The sequence below is a fragment of the Procambarus clarkii genome, chromosome 28, assembly GCF_040958095.1.
Source record: "Procambarus clarkii isolate CNS0578487 chromosome 28, FALCON_Pclarkii_2.0, whole genome shotgun sequence".
NCBI classification, from domain to species: Eukaryota; Metazoa; Arthropoda; class Malacostraca; order Decapoda; family Cambaridae; genus Procambarus; species Procambarus clarkii.
In genome coordinates, this window is record NC_091177.1 from 14,063,818 (window position 1) to 14,086,466 (window position 22,649).

At 45.6% G+C, this 22,649-nt stretch overlaps 1 protein-coding gene across 4 annotated transcripts in view; it reads left to right on the top strand.

The window, feature by feature from the left end:
* Window positions 1-22,649, top strand: part of LOC123754965 (uncharacterized) — a 367,030-nt gene that overhangs the window by 329,952 nt on the left and 14,429 nt on the right. For all 4 annotated transcript variants that reach the window (XM_069332916.1, XM_069332917.1, XM_045737318.2 and 1 more), the window contains exons 13-14: window positions 5,583-5,653; window positions 19,157-20,064. In XM_069332916.1, coding sequence (XP_069189017.1) covers window positions 5,583-5,653; window positions 19,157-20,064 — 979 coding nt within the window. The remainder of the gene's footprint in view (window positions 1-5,582; window positions 5,654-19,156; window positions 20,065-22,649) is intronic.

A 22,649-nucleotide genomic window follows, 5' to 3' on the forward strand; every position in this document is an offset into this window, starting at 1 on the left:
TAGTTAGGTTAGGTTTAGTTAGGTTAGGTTTAGTTAGGTTAGGTTTGGTAAGGTTAGGTTTGGTTAGGTTAGGTTTGGTTAGGTTAGGTTTGGTTAGGTTTGGTTAGGTTTGGTTAGGTTTGGTTAGGTTAGGTTAGGTTTGGTTAGGTTTGGTTAGGTTTGGTTAGGTTAGGTTAGGTTAGGTTAGGTTAGGTTTGGTTAGGTTAGGTTTTGTTAGGTTAGGTTAGGTTTTGTTAGGTTGTGTTTTGGTAGGTTTGTTAGGTTAGGTACATACAGAGGCTGATATGCCAGCAAACACTTTCCAGGCAACAATGTGTCTTGGATAAGTCGCTCCACAACATTATCGCTTGGACCGTCGACTTGCTTTGGCATCAGCAGCAGCTTATTTTTGTCTAATTTTGTTATGAAATGATTCTTTTTCAGAATAAAAATATGTTTCATGTTTTACATTGAGCACCAACATTATAATGAATAAATATATAGTATTTATTCATGACTAATGTAATGTTAGGAAGCTTTGGGTAGATTGTTAGGTAGCTTTGGGTAATTAGACGGACCCCCGTCGGCTCCCTGAAGGTATCCAAACTGACATGTACAATATAGTTTGAGGTCATCAGTCACTAGAGTTCTTATGTCTACCGGAGACCACAAGTCAGAACCTGGTCCCCTCAGAGAGGCGCAGGGAGCAATGGTCATATGCAGCCCTTCCTCCAAAAATGGGGAGGTAAATGTAACAGCCCCATAAGTACAATTATGTACTATGTATGGAAGTCAGGAATTGTACTTATTTACACTTAGTATTAAATCGTACTGTCAAATACATTGTGAATATTAAATCGTACTGTCAAATATATTTTGAATATTTGAGTTTACCTGAAAAGCTGAATAGAAAACCACGACCTAACCTACCCGTCTTAGTTTTTGAAGATAAGCAGTTTATTGCTTCTTAATTACAATTACTTCTTCACCTATAGCTATATTGATATTACAGTTTTATAAAGCAAATAAAACAAAACTAAAATATTTCAATAAATTGTAAAGTAACTCAGGATATTTTCAAATTTTGTATAAAATCTCTATTGTTTAATAAAACTGAAAAATAAATTCCTCATATTTAAAACTTGAGTATAGCAAACTGAACTTTAAAACTTCATCCTAAAATTCTGAATGTCTTAACAGAAAATGAGGAGAATTAAATGGAGAGGTAAATGTAACAGCCCCATAAGTGCAATTATGTACTATGTATGATAGTCAGGAAATGTACTTATTACACTTAGTATTAAAATGTACTGTCAGTTCGGAGGATGGGTTGCAACCCATATGAGCACTCTACATTTAGAGTATGTCATGTCTGCCATTAACTGGGGAGGGCACCCAGAAATATAAGTGAAACAATACAAACCCCCAACTGGTGAAAATTTCAACTTACGTCCAGACAGAGCAAAGAATCTCCCCCAAAATAAAACAAGTAAATTGTCATCCAACTAGTGCAGTTGCTCATTAGTACCCCCACCCCCTGAAAGGGGAAGGGGGAAGCACGCTCAGGCAAGCAGGTGATTCACCACCCCAGTTCTTGACTAATGTTCTTGGTGGTCAGACTCCACCTCTGGCCTCGCTTTCCTGTTCCAGATTTTGCCCTGCGTGGCTGGCCACACAGGGCTGCATGCACCTAGGGCCAGCTTACCTAGGCATCCTGTGAGTACTAACCTTGCATTTCAGGGTGGTCTTCCCTTGGGGGATTCGGGACTGATTCCTGTCGAGGTCTCCGACGCTTGGCATTGACTTCGCTCTTGGGATTGGTTTTTTCGTTTTGCCCTAGGTAGGGAGTGATTTGTTGCTGGGCAGGGCACATTGTGGCTGGCGCAGCCTGCACACACGCAGCACCTGACGATTCTCTTAGGCTGCCAGTTTGTTTGTTTGTGGGATTTTTGGGGGTTTTGCTTTTATTTCTAGCCTTTCTTAATAATAATAATAATAATAATATTTTATTTACAAGAAGGTTCAATGGGTTGGTGAGATTACATTAGTGATACTTTTATATACTTGCAAAGCCACTAACACACACAGCGTTTCGGGCATGTCCCTAATCTAACATAGTATCAGGTAAGGTGAAAAAGTACATTGTAGATAGGTTTTATATTAACAATATAAAATGACAGAGGTGATTACACTGGTAGAGATGAAGTACTTAATTAGTCCTAAGTACTAATATTGGGGAAGTGGGTAGAACAGGAACTGTGTAAGTTTGAAGCACAAGGTAGTGGGGAGTCTTTTGGAGGTCTGCCTAACTACACATTAGGCCCGCCTAGGTTTTGTTTGTTAGTCCTCCTCTGGTGCCCTTGAGGTTCCACGACTTCTACTGGTGGCCAATTTGCCTAGTATTAGGCAGGGTTCAACCGGCTTAGCTAACTCAGTGCCTGGGTTACCCGTAGGGATTCCTTCCCCCTGCGGGCCCTAAAAATCCCCATAGGGCTCAGGGTGACCATGAGCATGTCTTCCAAGTCCTCTCTCGCTTTGTGCGAGGACAAAGGTTGTTCATTGCCCCTGTTTCAGGGGTGACAATCTTCCGCACTGCCTCCATTACTTCTATTGTATTAACGGAGGCTCTACCGATCTTGTAAGATGTTAACACTCGGGCCGTCTTACGAGGACTAAACAATTAATCAATATGGACTGAGAACTACGTAGGCAACGAAAGGGAATAGAACGTGAAAAGGAGTGAGGGAGAAAGAGTGTGGGAGAGTGAGAGTGTGGAATCTCACTCCAGTCACACATCACACAGTGATGTGTGACTGGAGTGAGATTCGTAGGACTTGTAGATTGTATAATCCTACCAGGACAGGTGAAAGGGACAACTGAATGATACAAGGATCCTGGCCTGTCACTCGAATAATCCTGACCACTTTGGGAACTATAAAGTACACAAGAATAAGGTGGGGCACACTCAATACTAACACCTCATCAAAGGACGGATGGGGGAGGAGTACTGGATAATTAAGGACACTAGGTCACTAGGGCAAAGGGGATGGAAGACCCAATATCACTAACACAAGGAACCATTAATACACATGGGAATGACACTTTACAATATATGACTATTTGAAACAATTAAATAGACACTTTCCTAACTATAGTCCAGAGGAAAAGAATAAATGTGAGTGATAAGGTGCTTTAGTTCAAGAGAGCCGTACTTATTTGAATGGTGTTATACAATTTTCCTCAAGATGAAGTTCTCTCCCATTGTCCACCAACACCGTCCTCATGGGTTTCTCCCACTCTACTGTTCTTTCCATGATCTCCTGCTCCCCAGCTGAACATGAGGGTTGCATTTGATGTGAAGGGTTTAATCCCTGTAGATTATCATGACGGCATCAACTCTGACCACCTCATGACTCAGTGACCGTTGACCTGTCCCTCTGGTTAACTTCTACAAAGGTGTAACTTTTCCATTGTGTGGCACCACTTGTCTGGCACTATGCCTGTGGCTTTTTCCATGCTGCTCTACTATGTACTGCTCTCTTGTTACATTTCACCTTCGGCCTGCTCATGCACCACCCGAGCTGTCCTGGTCCTTGGACAGGGTGTTCTTTTTTCTCTTCACCTAGGTTTGTGGTGGCCCCTTTGGTCAAGATTGTTTTTCCAAGGATCTCTCTTTGTTGGCATTGGCCTCTGGGGGTTGGGTTTGTGAGCTTCATGCTCTCCTCTGGCACGGGTTTTCTGCTCTTTCGGTTCTGTTGGTCGGTTTGTTCAGTTGCAGCCTCCTTCTTTCCTGGCGAAGAACGAGACAGCTGCTTTCCGGAGGGGTCCTTAGGTCATTTATGCTTGGTTGGTAAGGCTGGGGGTGCATCATGTGTTTTGGCCAGTTGCGTCTCTTTGCCGTTACTTGCTCCCCTCGGCTTCTGTGGCTGGGGATGCGTTTTGGGTTGATCTGGTTTCCCTCATTCCCTGTTCCAGGGCGTGGGTCTCCAGGTCGTCTGCAGGGTCATTAAGTTTAGTCAGCCTGTGGTCTATCCTTGTGCCCACGACATTCGTAAGTTTGCTGCTTTGACTGCTGTCTTCAGCAGTATGTCCTGGGTTGACATTCGGGCACGGGGATTTTGGGGGTCGAACAGGGTCCTGGTTGCGCATTATCTCATCAACGTTCCTGGTCTTAGTCGTCCATGTATGGCTTTGGGTCACAGGTTTCAGCCCGTTGTGTCGACTTTGTGGGATTTTCGAAAATCGACTCCTCGTTGTGCCGAGGAGCGAGTGGCATCCACCTCCTGGGTACGTCCCTAATTCCTTATCTTTGGTGATGTAGCTCCAGGGAGCCGTAGGGGCTCCCCACAGAAAACCAGTGCTGACTGTAGTGAAACTCCATTTTCTGGGTGAGCCCCGGAGGCTCCCTGACAACCCTCCCTCTGGCCGGCGGTTCTGTTTTTTGTTGATGCTCAGCCTCTGAACTGGATGGCTTGGGTAGCCAGTGCAAAGGGTCCGGGGCTCCGAGTGGGGGGAGCTGCGCAAACAGGCAATGCGGCAGTGATGTGTGACGTTTGCTTGTTTCCTTTAGATGTAGGGTGAGTTCTGCCTCCCTGTTTGGTTTCGGTTGCAATTTCTTACCAGGGGGTGGGGGGGGTTTGTTTTGTTATGCCTACCTTTCTAGGTACCATCCCCAGTCGATGGCAAACATGGAATGCCCCCAACCACATGGGGGCTTCTATAGGCCATTGCTCCCTTTACCTCTCTGAGGGGGCCAGGTTCTGGCTCAAGATTCCTGGTAGGTTAAACTATAATTGACTGATGCCCTAGACTAATATAACACATATCAGCATGATAACTCCAGGGAGCCTCTAGGGCTCACCCAGAAAATGGCGTTTCATTACACTCAACGCTGGTTTTTTGGAGTGAATGTAATCTTTGGTTGTGCATCCCGACCGTCTGGCCTCTCTATATATATCTCATCCCAATTGTCTCGCGTCATTGTATCCGTCATCCCGACTATCTGGCATAATTATAACTGTCGTACTGACTTTTTGGTGTCATTATATATTTCATCCTGATGACTAAGCTTTCAGCTGCTGTTATAACATCATTTTGACAGTCTGTAGATAATGAACTACTTTCATGATGCTCCATCAGTTTGAAGCTCCACACACCTCACTTAAATTTGCATATAAATCAAAATAGATTAAATTTGCATAATATAATGGTTTTTAGAATCCTTAAGTTGTTTTAATGGTGTTAATTAGAATGGTTAATTATTATTTTTATAACACCTAAGACAGTATAATACATCTAAAATTGCATTAGTATATCTTTAAAGAGTAAACATGCAAGCGTATGTTTTATATCAATTAAATCACAAGTATGTGATATATCTGAAAAAATATTAAAGCCATACAAAGGAATCAAACCCGCGTCTCTGGAATCCTCAGCCCATAGAGCTTGTGCCCGAGGAGTTCAGGGTTGCTGGATGCTTTAGTATCTTTTATGTTTAATATGCAGTATTGTAAATATAAAGATCTCGAATTAACTTTCAATATTACAATATCATAGATGTTCATATTTTTGTTTTGTTATGTTATGGATAATTTATTTCACAGAAAGAGAACGAACAGAGGCGGAGGAGGAAGAGTAAGGCACAGTTCTTTGAGATGATCCAGGAAATAAGAAGGTAAGGGACCACTGGAAGGTGAAGGACCACTGGAAGGTGAGGAACCACTAGAAGCTCAGGGAACACTGGAAGGTGAGGGTAATCTCTGAAGGTGAGAGACCACTTCGAGGTTAAGGGGAACACTGGAAGGTGAGGGGAATACTGGAAGGTGAGGGTAATCTCTGAAGGTGAGAGACCACTTCGAGGTTAAGGGGAACACTGGAAGGTGAGGGGAACACTGGAAGGTGAGGGGAATACTGGAAGGTGAGGGTAATCTCTGAAGGTGAGAGACCACTTCGAGGTTAAGGGGAACACTGGAAGGTGAGGGGAACACTGGAAGGTGAGGGGAACACTGGAAGGTGAGGGGAACACTGGAAGGTGAGGGGAACACTGGAAGGTGAGGGGAACACTGGAAGGTGAGGGGAACACTGGAAGGCGAGGGGAACACTGGAAGGTGAGGGGAACACTGGAAGGTGAGGGGAACACTGGAAGGTGAGGGGAACACTGGAAGGTGAGGGGAACACTGGAAGGTGAGGGGAACACTGGAAGGTGAGGGGAACACTGGAAGGTGAGGGGAACACTGGAAGGTGAGGGGAACACTGGAAGGTGAGGGGAACACTGGAAGGTGAGGGGAATACTGGAAGGTGAGGGGAATACTGGAAGGTCAATAGCTGCTGAAAGTTTAGGGACCACAGGAAGATGCGGGACCACAGGAATGTGAGGGGATCACTGGAAGGTGAAGGAAACACTGGATGGTGAGCTAACCAGTGGAAGGTGAGGGGAAATAATTGGAAGGTCAGGGGGCCACTGGAAGGTGAGCTGACCAGTGGAAGGTCAGGGAGACCATTGGAATGTCAGGGACCACTGGAAGGCAAAGAGTCCACTGGAAGGTAAGGGGGACAACTGGATGGTGAGGGAGGACCACTGGATGGTGACAGGGGGGGACCATTGGAAGGTGAGAGGGAGACCAGTGGAAGGTGAGGGGAGGACCACTGGAGGGTGAGGGAGCCACTGGAAGGTGAGGAGCCACTGGAAGGTGAGGGGACCACTGGAAAGTGAGGAGACCATTGGAAGTTCAGGGACCACTGAAATGTAAGGGGGTCCACTGGAAGGTAAGAGGGACCACTGGATGGTGAGAGGGGACCACTGGAAGGTAAGGGGACTATTTGAAGGCGAGGATACCACTGGAATGTGAGGATACCACTCGAACTCTTTTCTTCGAACTCACACTCTGTTGCACTATTCACAAATGGGTCTAAGTCTGTTGATGGTGTTGGCTACTCTGTTGTCTTTTCTGACCAAACCAATATGTGCCGCCTAACCCAGGAGACTAGCATCTTCACTGCATAATTTTTGCAGTTTTGTGAGTTCTTCGTCAACTATTTTTCTGACATCAATGTTCCTTTGTCATTATAGTTGACACTTGCAGTGCCCTTATGGCTCTGGAGTCATTTAACATTTTGCATCCTGTGGTGGTCGAAATCTAATAGTGGCTATTTCAATATTTTTTTTTGTGCAACAGTTCATTTCTGGGAGGAGCTCCGTCGGCTCGCCAGAGCTATCCAGGCTGAATAGATATGTATAACTTTCTGGCATCAATCAATGTGCATGGAATTCTTGCCTACTGGTGACAACGAGCCTTAACCTAGCCCCCTCAAAGAGGAGTGAGGAGCAATTGCCTATAGAAACCCCCGTGTGGTTGGGAGCATTCTACGTTTGCCATCGACCGGGTCTGACACCCAGAAAGGTACACATCCCAAAACAAACCCCTATTCTGGTGAAACTATTGCTACCAAAAGCCGAACGAGAGGACAGAACTCCCCAAACGAAAATTAGCAAACTAGCATGAAGTCATCACGTTGCCGCACCGCTGTCTGCAACCCCCTCCCCCGCCGCGGGAGGGGGAAGGGGGAGTCCCAGCCCCCTGCACCGGCGCTCCAACCATCAGTTCTTTGCTGATGCGATTCTGGAATAGTTGTGTGCCTCTGGCTCCTGCTTTTGTCTCAATTCTGTGCCTTGTGGTGTGGGCTGTCTCTACAGGTGGTGTATGAGCAAGGAGAAATATTCTATTGTACTTGGGCTGCATGCATCTAGGGTTCCCTTCCCTAGGTGCCCAGAAAGTACTGCCTTTGGGGCTTGGGGCCTCCTTCCACAAGTCACCTTGGGATCTACCTCCTCTGTGTCTTTTACTGCTCGGTACTTGGCTGCCGTTGGGGTCAGCTGGGGTTTTGTTGCCCTTGTTTGTCTCTGGGTAGGAGGTAGTTTTTGTCACTGGTAGGGGCACAGGATACTGCACAGCTAGTTATTACCTATTATAGAGCCGGATCTGTTCCGCCTGGGTACGTTATCTTCTTGCGGGGTTTTTCTTTTGTGTTTGTTGTTCCTGCCTGGTGGAGGGGTGGGGGTCTGCCTTTGTCCTTCCCCCTCTCTCTTATTGGGATCGGTGTATTTTCTTCCCTTCTGTGTATTGGTGGTATTCCCCTCTAGGCCCCCCGTGAGTGGACACGTTCCAGGGGTTCAGCTTTTAGAAGTTCACTTGGTAGACTTGGGGGGCCGGTTCGCAGTACCCTGCCTGGGCTTCTCTTAGCGTGTTAACAAGGCTAAGGGCCCTGGGAAACCCTGCAGAGGCTCCGTGGTCCAATGGATGTGACTCTTGAGTCCCCTCCTGCTTTGTGTGAGAGGGGACTCTCACACAAAGGATGCTCTGTCCCTCTGATGCTCTGGCCCCAGACATCACTCGGTACCCCTACTCAAATCTCTGAATATGTTAGACATTAAGTCACTGCACATTCTCTCATGTGTATTATACATATATAAAACGCTAAACTGTAATGCCAATCCTGACCTCAAAAGCTTCATAGAAGGTTGTAACAGAACCCATGAGCATTACACCAGAAATAAATACAGTTTTGATATTCCTAGAGTACGACTTAATCAAACTAGAAATGCTCTACAAATCAAGGGGCCCAGAATGTGGAATGACCTTCCCAACCATGTTAAAGACTGTACCTCTCTCAACCAGTTTAAGATAAAAACGAAGCTATACCTAATAAATTCCCTGTAACCTACCTTACCCTTCTATTGTCAACCAATGCCTGTTTTTTTGTTTGTCGACATAATTGTATTTGTGCTGCTTTTTCAGCTATGTTTTCATTTCTTGTTTTCATTCTACTCTTTATGCTCAATTAGTATTAAGCTTGTCATTTAAGTTTTTCATGCCCGAAACGCTTTGCGTAATAGTGGCTTTAGGCATTGTATGTACTAGCTCTACCTATAAGTCAACCAATCTTTGTAAAAATTTCTTGTATGTATGTACCTTACCTAAATAAACATTTATTTATTTATTTATATATTTATTTATTTATTTATTTATTTGTCTCAGGGGGGACACTCACAGATTGTGCCTCTGCCATGCTGCCTGCTGGGTTGGTGATTCTTTTGACCCGGAGTCGTGCGATGTTTGTTGTTTGTACGTGCTCCGGTTCACTCAAGCTACTGAACATGATATGAGGGTGCAAGCAGCTGCTGCGTTGCATGCTCGGTTCAGGTTGCTGCAATGCACTTGGTTGGTTGCGGCCCCGGATGCCCCGAGACTGCCTCGTTTTGGTTATAGGGACCCGGACTTGAGGGTGGGAGTCGCTTTGGCTCTGGTTCTGTCCACCCCTCCTAATCCTTCCCCTTCTGTTGTGCATCCGGTTCCTCCCTCTTTGCTTCTGGCTCCGAAGCATCTTGAGGGTTTCGAAGTCGGGGCAGGGTCTAGTTGGTGTTGAGACTTGGGCGGTCTCAGGGGAGTCCCCTTCTGGGGTTGGGGTGGAGGCATTCGAGCCTGGTCCTTCAGCCGGAGCTTCTGGGTCTGACCAGTGGGTCCCCTTCGTTCCTGCTTTTTTGGCGGCTCCCGCCTTTTCTTTAGAGGCAGGGGGTTGGCTCGGCCCTGGGTCCTTAGAGAGAGACTTCCGGGGCAGGGGAGGGGTTGATTTGGGAGGCCTTGGGCCCCGTTGGACCCCGCCTGGGTTTTTATACCCTCAGAGCAGGGCTTGGTGTTACAAGGAGAGGGAGTTCTCATTCGCTCCCTCCTTGTACGAGTTGGATTTGGTGTCTACCCCTCCCCGGATTCAGTTCGTGATCCGGTGGGTTTTTCGGTCCTGTCCTTCCGGAGGTTTTTGGCTTCCCCCGTCCCGTCACAAGTGATGCGGGAAGCCCTGCGGCTTACCTTCTCCGCGAGCCAGATTATGCTTTTGTGATGGATCCGTGTTCCTTCATGTATGGATCTTCGTGTCCATACTGGGTTTGTTATGAAGTTCCGGAGTTGTCCTGGTTGGCAGATTGCTCGCGCTTCTCTTTGGAGGCTTGGCACACATTCTGTTGGTCCCGCACGCTCGAGTGCAGGGAGGTTCAAATGATAATGTAGGTTTACCTGGGGGGGGGGGAGGCAACTTCAAGCATTTCAATGCTTATTTGTTCGCCCCTGCCCTTCTGCGAGATGTTGATGTGATGCAGCTTCATGTGCAAGTTTCTTCCCTTTCGGCTGCTTTGGTTGCGGAGGATTTGTGTACACGTGGCCTGCTGGCTTCGGCCCTGTGTTTCTTCTCCCTCCTCGAGCTGTCCTTGGATTGGCTCGAGTTAGATGTGGAGGTGCTTGGGACCTCCTCTGGGTCTGCTGCGCTGCCCTTGGCGGTGTGTGCGTCATGTGCATTGTTGAGGCTGTTCGTGCCGCTCTTTGGAATATGGTTTTGCAGTTTTTTTGCTTCTTGACTCGCATGTCTGCAGGCAGGGCTTGCTGCTTCTTTAGAATCTGCTTTGGCCCCTGGCTCTTTGGTTGTTTTCACCTTTTTGTCCTCTGCTATTTGCAGAATCTGCTGTGGTGCTGTATCTACAGGCGGCTTCGGCTAGTTGCCATCCTATGTCTGACTTGTCAGTTCTCCGGGGGGCTCGTGGGGGGCCTTCCCAGAAGGGTCGTGCCAAGGCTCGGGGTTTTTCCCGTTGTGTTTACTAGTTGTGTTTTTACGGGGGTTGAGCTTTGCTCTTTCGGCCCGCCTCTCAACTGTCAATCAACTGTTTACTAACTACTTTTTTTTTTTTTTTTTTTTTTCCCCACACCACACACACACCCCCCCCCAGGAAGCAGCCCGTGACAGCTGACTAACTCCCAGGTACCTATTTACTGCTAGGTAACAGGGGCACTTAGGGTGAAAGAAACTGCCCATTTGTTTCTGCCTCGTGCGGGAATCGAACCCGCGCCACAGAATTATGAGTCCTGCGCGCTATCCACCAGGCTACGAGGCCCCCTAGGGTTGTGGTAAGACAGTGGTGTCAGATTTGGGGCAGGTGCAGCCTCCGGTTCTGTCTTTTTCTGTTCGGCATGGGGATCGCCTTGTGTGCCACTTAAGTTTGCGTAAGGTGCATGAGCCCTTTTGCAGTTCGTCCCGTGATGGGGCGATGAGGGGAGGCTCGTTTTGTTCACTCGCACCTGGTCCCATGATTTTTGGGCCTTTGGGGGTCATTTCGTGCCGCCTGCTGTGGCATTTGGTGGCTCCTCCTACGGGGGGTTCGGGGCAGGCCTCATTTTCTGCGCTTTGTCGTGTCGTCTCGGAGTGGGTTCACTTGGGTGTGGTCAAAATGACCTCGACCCTCAGGTGGGTTTCCCCGCCTGTTTCTGGTCCCGAAACAGGACTGCGAGGATCTCTGGTTCATTCTGGATTTGTCCCGTCTGAACCCGTGGGTTTATTGGTCCCTCCTTTTGGATGACTACTGTCCCTAGTCCATCTTCTGTTGGAGCCGGGTGCTTTAATGGTGTCCCTGGATCTCAAGAACGCATATTGGCATGTCCCTGTTCATCCAAGGTTCAGGGACTTGCTAGGTTTTGTTGTGGGGGCGTCAAGGTTACTGCTTTCATTGCCTTCCATTCGGCTTGAATATGGTGCCTCGCGTTTTCGCACGCCTTACTCAGGTCGTGGTGACCCGCTTGCATCTGTTGGGTGTTGGGTTGTGGCATACCACGACAACTGGCTGGTTTGGGCTCCCAGCCAGCCCGCGTGTCTGCTCGCCAGGAATTTGGTTCTTTCCCAGCTCGCCAGGTTTAGGTTCTTGGTGAATTGGTGGAAGTCCCATCTGGTTCCCTCTCAGGTTCGGTCTTGGCTGGGTCTTGTGAGGGACATTCGGACCACTTCCTTGTCTCTGCCTCCGGCGGCTCTGCTTCGCCTACGTTCCCACCTTTGTTTGTTCCTGAGCGGGCTCCCAGGTCACGCGGCAGTTGCTCGAGGGTTTGTGCGGGAGCCTGAACTTTGCCATGATGGTCTACCCATTAGGTCGGGTGTGGGTTTGTCGGCTGTTCTGGTTCCTTTGGGGACGTCCCTTCCGCCTCTTTCGCGACCGCCGGGTTCAGCCTCTGAGGGCTTTGCGTTGGTTGCTGCGTCTCCGGTTTCTTCTTCAGGTATTTCGCGGTTCAGTGCCTTGGCACTTACCCGAGCCCTCGCTCGATGTGTTTACGGATGTGTCGTCCCTGGGCTGGGACTTTGTGACCAGTGCTCACCAGGCTGGCCAGGGTTGGTAGGGTCTGTCCTTCTGTCGGGCTCACAGCACAGTGCGGGAGTTCACGGCTGTGTGGATGTTACTACAGAAGATTCGGGTCGCTTGTGGATCTACCCTCAGGCTCCATTTGGACTGTTCCCCGGTGGTTCATTGCCCGAACCGAGGGGTGGTTCCCTGTGGTCCTTGGCTCTTTGGGGCTGGGCTCTTCGAGTGACTCGTCTGCTGAGTTCTTAGGGTTTGGCTTTCCTGGCAGTTCACGTTCGAGGGGTGTCCAATGTCTTGGCGGACGGTCTGTCTCAATTCATTTCCCTGTCCACAGAATGGACGGTCGACACCAACTAGTTCAGTTGGCTCTGCCAGACATTCGGGCCCCGAGAAGTGGATCTCTTCGCGTTGGCGTGGTCGAGGCGTCTGCTGGTATACGTGGCGCCCTTCCACGACTGCGAGGCTGTCGATATTGATGTCTTCCAGCAGGACTGGGCGAGGTGGGCTACCTGTACCTCTTTCCCCAGTTTAGCTGTTGCTCTGGATCCTGGCTCGCTTGGAGACTTACCAGGGGAGAGTCATTCTTCTGGCTCCTTGGTGGCTGACCCAGCCTTGGTTTCAGGTGCTGCTTGCTCGGTGTCTGAACCCGAGGGTCTTCCCGCAGCTCTGCCTGTTTCAACAGATCGGTCCAGCCCGGTACAAGGCTGGTTTGTTCTTCTCCTTGAGTCTTTGAGTCAGGAGTTTGACTCGAGTTTATCATCAGTTGTATGGGGTGCAGGTGGCTTCTTTGTTGGTTTCCCACCTGCCTGCTTTGTCTCAGGGGCAATATGAAGTTTCTTGGTGGTCCTTCCTGTTTTTCCTATCACTGGGTAGGTGATCTACGGTCTCTGATAGGGTTGTTTTGTCCTTTCTTTCGTAGTTGTTCCAGGACCATCATCTGATGCCAAATACTGTCGCCTTGTATCGTGCAGCGCTGGCGGAGCCGCTCCAGCTTGCATTTGGTGTTGATATTACTTCTGCCCCATTTCACAAGCTGTCTTGCACGTTGTCATCTCTGGCCTGTTCGTGCATCTCCTGAGCCGTCCTGAACCTAGATTCATGAAGCTCCAAGTATTTCTTCGTAAGTATGTATGCTACAAAGGTTCCTAAGTACCTGCCAAGAACACGGCAAAGTGCGATTCAGAAAAGTATATGTACGAAGATTTTAAGTAGTTCACTTAGGTCTTGCTAGATGTCACTAGGGCTTTTAGTTTGGCCAATCAGCGAGAAGGTAACATTTTTCATCTTACAGCTGTAGCCAATCACGGCGCTGGCATATTGGAGCTTATTCGTAATCACTTGCCACTTATTTACATCAAATTTTCTTATAAATTAGTATATTTTGAAGTAAAACTATGTTTTTTCAACTTACACAGTCAGCACCGACATTGTAGTAAACAAATATGTTACATTTTTTGTTTACCTACGTAATTCTGAGAGAGTGTATAGCTTTCCTTGTCGCTCTCAAGATTTGAGAAGGGATGATATTTATTTACATATGTATTTGCCTAAATTTACCCAAGGGGCACTAACTATCTAGTGGCCTCGACGAGGACAAAAAGCCGGCGGCTTGTTAAATCCCGCCAATTGTCCTAATGATATTTTTTAGCTGGATTTTGGCAGTTACGGCTTCAGCGGGTAGGCAGTTCCATGGGTTTATAACACTCTGGGTGAAAAAACCAGCGTTGAATGTAATGAAATGCCATTTTCTGGGTGAGTCCCGGGGGCTCCTCGGAGCTATCCATGGCTGATATGGATATCCTAACTATTTTGCATCAGTCGATGTGGGCGAAGTTCTAGCCTACCGGGGACCACGAGCCAGAACCTGGCCCCCTCACAGAGGCACAGGGAGCAATGGCCCATAGAAATGCACATGTGATTTGGAGCATTCTATATCTGCCATCGACCGGGACAGGCACCCAGAAAGTGTGCCACAAAACAAACCTCTATTCTGGTTAACAACAAAAATTGACAAACGAGCGGACAGAACTCCCCAAAAGAAAAACGAGCAAACAAGCATGACGTCACACGAGCCGCACCGCATGTCTGTGCAGCTTCCCCCTCCCCAGGAGGGGGAAGGGGGAGCCCCAGACCCCCAAGCCGGCGATCCACACCCCAGTTCTGAGGCTGGATATCAAAAACCGTGAAAAACCGCCGACCGGAGGGCGGGGGGGATGCCGGGGAGCCTCCGGGACTTGCCCAGAAAATGGCGTTTTATTACATTCAACGCTGGTTTTCTGGCGGGAGCCCCTACGACTTCCCGGAGCTACCTCACTAAAGACTACCAAGAAAACCAAGGGGACTTACCCGGGAGGCGGTCAGTGCTCCACTCCTCAACACAAAGCCGAGACAATGGGCTGCAACCGCCGACCTAAAACAACACAGGCCCGACTGGGCCCAGGAACGTTAACAAGGTAGTGTGCAGCCAGAACTCTGTTCGACCGCCAAAATCCAACGTGCCCGAATGTCAGCCCAAGTCATATTGCCGAAGACAGCAGCAAGAGCAGCAAACTTACGAACGTCATGGGTACGGGGTAGACCGCACGCTGGCTGGATTTAATAACCCTGCGGACGACCTGATACACCCGAACCCGCAAACAGGGAAGAAGGGAAACCGAATCAACCCAAAGCGCGTCCCCGGGCACAGAAGCCGTGGCGCGCAGATAACGGCGGAGGGCCGCAACCGGACACAACACATGGTGAACCCTCGGCCTGACAAACCACGCATCTACAACCCATGGACCCCTCCGGAAAGCAGCAGTCTCATTCTTCGCCAGAAAAGAGGGAGACGGCTGCAAACGAACAAACCGAAGACCACGACCAAAGGAGCAAAAACCTCTGCGCCGGAGAAGAGCATGAAGCTCTGCCACACGACCCCCAGAGGCTAATGCCAACAGAATAAGTGTCTTAGCAAAACAATCTTGAACCGAAGGGGCCACAACAAACCGAGGAGCGGTACGATAGATGAGCACTCTGTCCAAGGACCAGGACGGCTCAGGCAGTGCATGAGCAGGCCGAAGGTGAAACAACGCCCGAGACAGCTTGCGAAACGGCGCAGAAGTAACATCAATACCGAAAGCAAGCTGTAGCGGCTCCGTCAGCACTGCACGATACGAGGCGACAGAATTAGGCATCAGATGATGGTCCTGAAACAACCAAGAGAGAAAGGATAACACCACCCGAACCGAAAGCGAGGAACAATGACGCAGGGTCAAAAAGAACCGGAAGGACCGCCAGGAAACTTCATACTGCCGCCAAGAGGAAACTTGCAGGTGACAAACCAACAAGGAAGCCACCTGCTCACCATAAAGATGGTGATAAACACGAGTCAAAAACACCAATCGCGAAGACTCGCGGAGAAGAGCGAACCAGTCATGTACTGGACTGGCCAGATCTCCTGAAAGATGCGGAGCCGTGGAAAAACCTCCGGGTTCGGATACCGGGCAAGCAGCGCCTGAAACCACGGCCTGGCCGGCCACCAAGGGGTCAAGAGGACCACTCGACCTTGGTAAATCTCCAAGTGAGCCAGGACCTGGAGCAGCAGCTGAACCGGGGGAAAGAGGTACAGGAAACTCCACCTTGACCAGTCCTGCCGAAAAGCATCGATCCCGACGGCCTCGCAGTCGGGGAAGGGCTCCACGTAAACCGGAAGACGCCTCGACCACGCCGACGCGAAGAGGTTCACCTCCGGGTGCCCGAACGTCCGGCAGAGCCAACGGAAGGAGCCGGCATCGACCATGCACGAACCCATCAACCGAGGAACTGAGGTGTGGATCGCCCACTCGGAGGTCTGGGGCTCAGGAGCTGTGCAGACATGCGGCGCGGCTCGTGTGACATCATGCTTGTTTGCTCGTGTTTCTTTTGGGGAGATCTGTCCACTCGTTTGTCAATTTTTGTTGTTAACCAGAATAGGGGTTTGTTTTGTGGCGCTTACCTTTCTGGGTGCCTGTCCTGGTTGATGGCAGATATAGAATGCTCCAAATCACATGTGCATTTCTATGGGCCATTGCTCCCCGTGCCTCTGTGAGGGGGCCAGGTTCTGGCTCGTGGTCCCTGGTAGGCTAGAACTCCACCCACATTGACTGATGCAAAATAGTTAGGATATCCCTATCAGCCATGGATAGCTCCGGGAGCCTCTGGGACTCGCCCAGAAAATGGCGTTTCATTACATTCAACGCTGGTTTTTTAACAGGCCATAATAGTCCATATAGTCATAATTATATGTTTAAATATTCAGTGAGAAAAGTTTGTGAAGTTTTTACCCCTATCCATACCTAAGATCATTTGTTCAGCAAATTTTTCTTTTACGTCTTGCCCAGATTTAATTTAAAAATAAAACCAAACAATAAATTAAAAAGGGGTATGTATAGCTAAGGTACACCCCTAGCTATACTTATTAGTAGGTGAACAGGGGCATTTGGCGATAGAAATGCTCCCATCAGCCTGTGATCATCACCTTCTCTCATATTTCATGTTCACCAGTGTTTATTTACTTAATAACTACTGGTATAATATTTTGTTATTATAAAACATTCTAATATCATAAAAGACATATTTACTACAAGTTTCAAGCAGAGAATGCATATATAGTTAACACGAAGGACGCCTCTTGATGAAACTCGCCAACTAAAATGCTTTGTTTATACGTAATAAAATTGATCCTACGTGTTGTGTAGTAGAGAAAAATTGAGTTATATCTAGTTTACATGAAGCTGCGAGTGGTCGAGCCCGTCCTTACATTGAGGCAGTGTAATTACGAAGATTTTCCTTCTTAAATGCCTACCTGAATACTGACGTAGCCACTACAAAGATGCTAAGAAGAAAAACATTCGTAAGTAAGTACCTAACTGCTTCGTGAATCTGGCCCCTGGCCTTTGGATCGGGTGCTCTCTTTTCTGTCTTTTTAGTTTGTAATGGTCCCTTCGGTTCAGGATTGTTTTTTTAACGCTCTTTTTCTGTTGGCATTGGCCTCTGGGGGGGTCCTGTCGAGGAGCTTTATGCTCTCCTCCGGCGCAGAGGTATCTGCTCCTTTGGTCCTGGTGGTAGGTTTGTTCGGTTGCAGCCGTCTCCTTTTCTGGCGAAGAATGAGACGGCTGCTTTCTGTAGGGGTCATTGGGTTGTTGATGCTTGGTTGGTCAGGCCAGGGGTGCATCATGTGTTGCGTTCGGTTGTGGCTCTCGGCTGTTATTTGCGCACCATGACTTCAGTGGCCGGGAATGCGCTTTGGGTTAACCCAGTTTCCCCTCCTTCCCTTTTCCCGGGCTCGGATCTCTCAGGTCGTCTGCAGGGTTATTAAGTCTAGCTAGCCTGCGGTCTATCCCTGTACCTATGACATTTGAAAGTTTGCTGCCTTGGCTGCAGTCTTTGGCAGCCAAACATATCTTGGGTTGACATTCGGTCTCAGGGTTTTTGGCCGTCGAACAGGATCCTGGCTGCATGCTACCTTGTGAAGGGGCTCCCTCTTCCCTATCCTGGGGAGGGGGTGTTGCGCAGACAGCGGCGTGGCAACATGATGACGTCATACTAGTTTGCTAATTTTCATTTGGGGAGTTCTGTCCACTCGTTCGGCTTTCGGTAGCAATAGTTGCACCAGAATAGGGGTTTGTTTTGGGACGCCTACCTTTCTGGGTGTCAGACCCAGTTGATGGCATGCATAAAATGCTCCCAACCACATGGCGGTTTCTATAGGCCATTGCTCCTCGTGCCTCTCTGAGGGGGCCCAGGTTCTGGCTCGTGATCCCTGGTAGGCAAGAACTCCATGCACATTGACTGATGCCAGAAAGTTATACATATCCATTCAACCTAGATAGCTCCGGGGAGCCTCTGGGACTCACCCAGAAAATGGCTTCTCATTACATTCAACACTGGGTTTTTTTTAGTTTCCCCTGTGATGAGAGACTGCATTTTAACAATATAAGAAGAGAAAATAATTTTTTGGAAAGAATTTATTTTCGGCGCATCACGGGTGTGTTGTATTTTAATGCAGAGCAGTGTAGTCATTAAGGTAACCTCGGTGTATGATAGTGTGAAGACATTATGGCATAGTGTGAATACATTACATCATAATGTTAACATGTTAAGGCATACTGTGAACATGTTATGACATAGTGTGAACATGTTATGACATAGTGTGAACAGTTATGGCATAGTGTGAACACATTACATTTTGTGAACACATTACAACATTTTGTGAACACATTACAACATTTTGTGAACACATTACAACATTTTGTGAACACATTACAACATTTTGTGAATATGTTATGGCATAATGTGAACTCATTATAGCATATTGTGAACATCTTAGGGCATAGTTTGAATATGTTATGGCATAGTGTGAACACTTTGACATAGTGTGGGCATGTTATGGAAAAATGTGAACACATTATGATATTTATATATTTATTTATTTATTATTTATATACAAGAATATATTTATATTGGGGGTTAGCAGAGAACATAAAAATGAAGTTGATTTTACATTCTTGTAAAGCCACTAGCACGCATAGCATTTTGGGCAAGTGTAATAAGTGTAAACATTTTATGACTGTGTGAACAGGTTATGGGATAGTGTGAACACATTATGCCATAGTGGTAGCACCTACTGCTTTTGTACACAGCAGATAGTAAACTTCTGCAATGTTAGAGTAAACAGGTGCAGGAGTTTAAAGGATAAATGCTGAACACAGCAGAGTGTACTGCATAAAAATCACTCAATTTTAGTGTCTCAATTTTTTGTAGTCACTTCCATCAAAATCCAAACATACATCAAATACTCTTACATATTTTTGTTGACTGATTCATTAGTTTGTTGACTGATCTTTTCTTTATTCCTTCATGGGATCTCCTTCAAGATGTATTTTTTTAATTCTTGCATATATGGCATTGCAAATCTATTGAACTGAGCAAACCAGTAAAAATGGGTAGGCAGTTTATTGTTTCCTAAATGTTAATGACAATTTTCTTTGACAGAGTACAAAAAGCAGAAAAGGAGGAGGATGTTCCAGTCTCGGTCACAACCACAACAACAGGAGATTCCAAGAAAAGGTGTTCAACACCTTTGAATGTGCCAGAAGTCACCCCAGCTCCCCCTTCACCTTTCTCCAACATCACTGCTTCCTCCCCAGCCCCTATCACTATAAACTACATCCCTGGTCCCGACCCCCATGAAGACTCCGAGGGCATCATCGTTGTCAATAGCTCCCTTCCCTTGGACTCAGACCCACAGGTGGGCCAGGGTCTCCTTTGTGAAGAAGAGATCAGAGAGGAAGACTATAGTTCAGGAATCATTATACTCAGAGTCAGTGATCCTGAAGAGGTGTTGGAGGCCAATAACCTCAACCAACAGCTTGAGGACACCCAGGCATACAGAGTAGCAGCTGAAGCCAGTGCGAGAGAGTTTGAAATGTGTTTGTGTTCTTCTCAGGAAGGTGAAAGTAACAGTCGAAAGACTTCTGGGGGCTGTCTTAACTGTCTCCAACGGCAGGACAGCACCAGACAGGCTAGGAGGGCAGTCGAAGGCAGTTGTTTTCCTTGCAGTGGGGCGTCTAGTGTGAGAGAAAGTACTTTAGGAGACCCATATTCTGTGATTGCCGGCACTGCCAATGGTCTTCGCCACAGAGGAAGTGTCTCAAATCCTATGATGCAACTTCCCTCACCTGCCCTCCAGATTACCACTGCACCTTCACCTGGGTTCACACTATCCTCAGAGATTCACGATGATGTTCTTTGGAGCACCAGATCTCTAGACAACATGGACAACATTGCTAGCAGGGCAATGGGGGAGGAGAGCTATGAGGGTGTACGTCTGGTGCCACTATCTCAGCAGGCAGCTCTCAGGTCCTCTGGATCCCTGCAGCTGGTGGCCACCCTTTCCCCTGGTACGTAGCATGCTGGATACTGCCCTGGTACATAGCATACCGGAAATTAACATGGTATGTAGCATTCTGGGTGCTGATAATGGTACATAACATGCTAAGTACTGTAAGTCTCCATCATCCCTAGTAACACAAATCAATTTTGTGATAACTGTAATAATAATAATATAGCTATTATTGAAAGACCCAGTGTGTGTGTATTAATAACCTAATTTTTGAATGTAACCTAAATCCTTTCTCAAGGTACTGTATACAATGTTCAGTATAGTACTGTATAGAACACTGTATACAGTACTTTGAGAAAGGATATACATTACACCTGGAAATTTGTTTAATACACATACACAAATATTGGGTCATATATATATATATATATATATATATATATATATATATATATATATATATATATATATATATATATATATATATATATATATATATATATGGCCCAATATATATATATATTATATATATATATATATATATATATATATATATATATATATAATATAAAAAATATAATATGCTAATGGATATGGATATGTATATATATATATATATATATATATATATATATATATATATATATATATATATATATATATATATATATATATATATATATATATATATATGTCGTACCTAATAGCCAGAACGCACTTCTCAGCCTACTATTCAAGGCCCGATTTGCCTAATAAGCCAAGTTTTCATGAATTAATGTTTTTTCGTCTACCTAACCTACCTAACCTAACCTAACCTAGCTTTTTTTGGCTACCTAACCTAACCTTACCTATAAATATAGGTTAGGTTAGGTTAGGTAGGGTTGGTTAGGTTCGGTCATATATCTACGTTAATTTTAACTCCAATAAAAAAAAATTGACCTCATACATAGAGAAAAGGGTTGCTTTATCATTTCATAAGAAAAAAACTCTAGTAAATATATTAATTCAGGAAAACTTGGCTTATTAGGCAAATCGGGCCTTGAATAGTAGGCTGAGAAGAGAGTTCTGGCTACTAGGTACGACATATATATATATATATATATATATATATATATATATGTCGTACCTAGTAGCCAGAACGTCGTACTCGGCCTACTATGCAAAGCCCGATTTGCCTAATAAGCCAAGTTTTCCTGAATTAATATACTTTCTCTAATTTTCTTATGAAATGATAAAGCTACCCATTTCATTATGTATGAGGTCAATTTTTTTTTATTGGAGTTAAAATTAACGTAGATATATGACCCAACCTAACCAACCCTACCTAACCTAACCTAACCTGTCTTTATAGGTTAGGTTAGGTTAGGTAGCCAAAAAAGTTAGGTTAGGTTAGGTAGGTTAGGTTGATGAAAAACAATTAATTCATGAAAACTTGGCTTATTAGGCAAATCGGGCCTTGCATAGTAGGCTGAGAAGTGCGTTCTGGCTACTAGGTACGACATTATATATATATATATATATATATATATATATATATATATATATATATATATATATATATATATATATATATATATATATATAATATCGTACCTAGTAGCCAGAATGCACTTCTCAGCTTACTATGCAAGGCCCGATTTGCCTAATAAGCAAAGTTTTCCTGAAATAATATATTTTCTCTAATTTTTTTCTTATGAAATGATAAAGCTACCCAATTCATTATGTATCAGGTAAATTTTTTTTAATTGGATTTAAAATTAACGTAGATATATGACCGAACCTAACCAACCCTACCTAACCTAACCTATCTTTATAGGTTAGGTTAGGTTAGGTAGCCGAAAAAGTTAGGTTAGGTTAGGTAGGTTAGGCAGTCGAAAAATAATTATTTCATGAAAACTTGGCTTATTAGGCAAATCGGGCCTTGCATAGTAGGCAGAGAAGTGCGTTCTGGCTACTAGGTACGACATATATATATATATATATATATATATATATATATATATATATATATATATATATATATATATATATATATATATATATATACATATATATATATATATATATATATATATATATACATATATATATATATATATATATATATATATATATATATATATATATATATATATATATATATATATATATATATATATAATATCGTACCTAGTAGCCAGAACGCACTTCTCAGCCTACTATGCATGGCCTGATTTGCCTAATAAGCCAAGTTTTCATGAATTGTTTTTCGACTACCTACCTAACCTAACCAAACCAAACCAAACTTTTTCGGCTACCTAACCTAACCTAACCTATAAAGATAGGTTAGGTTAGGTTAGGTAGGGTTGGTTAGGTTCGGTCATATATCTACGTTAATTTTAACTCAAAAAAAAAAATTGACCTCATACATAATGAAATGGGTAGCTTTATCATTTCATAAGAAGAAAATTAGAGAAAGTATATTAATTCAGGAAAACTTGGCTTATTAGGCAAATCGGGCTTTGCATAGTAGGCCGAGTACGACGTTCTGGCTAATAGGTACAACATATATATATATATAGTTTATTAGTATATTTTGGTAGCAGTCTTTCCTGTAGACATATATTATTAAATATGACCGAAAAAGTAAGATTAATAATTCTA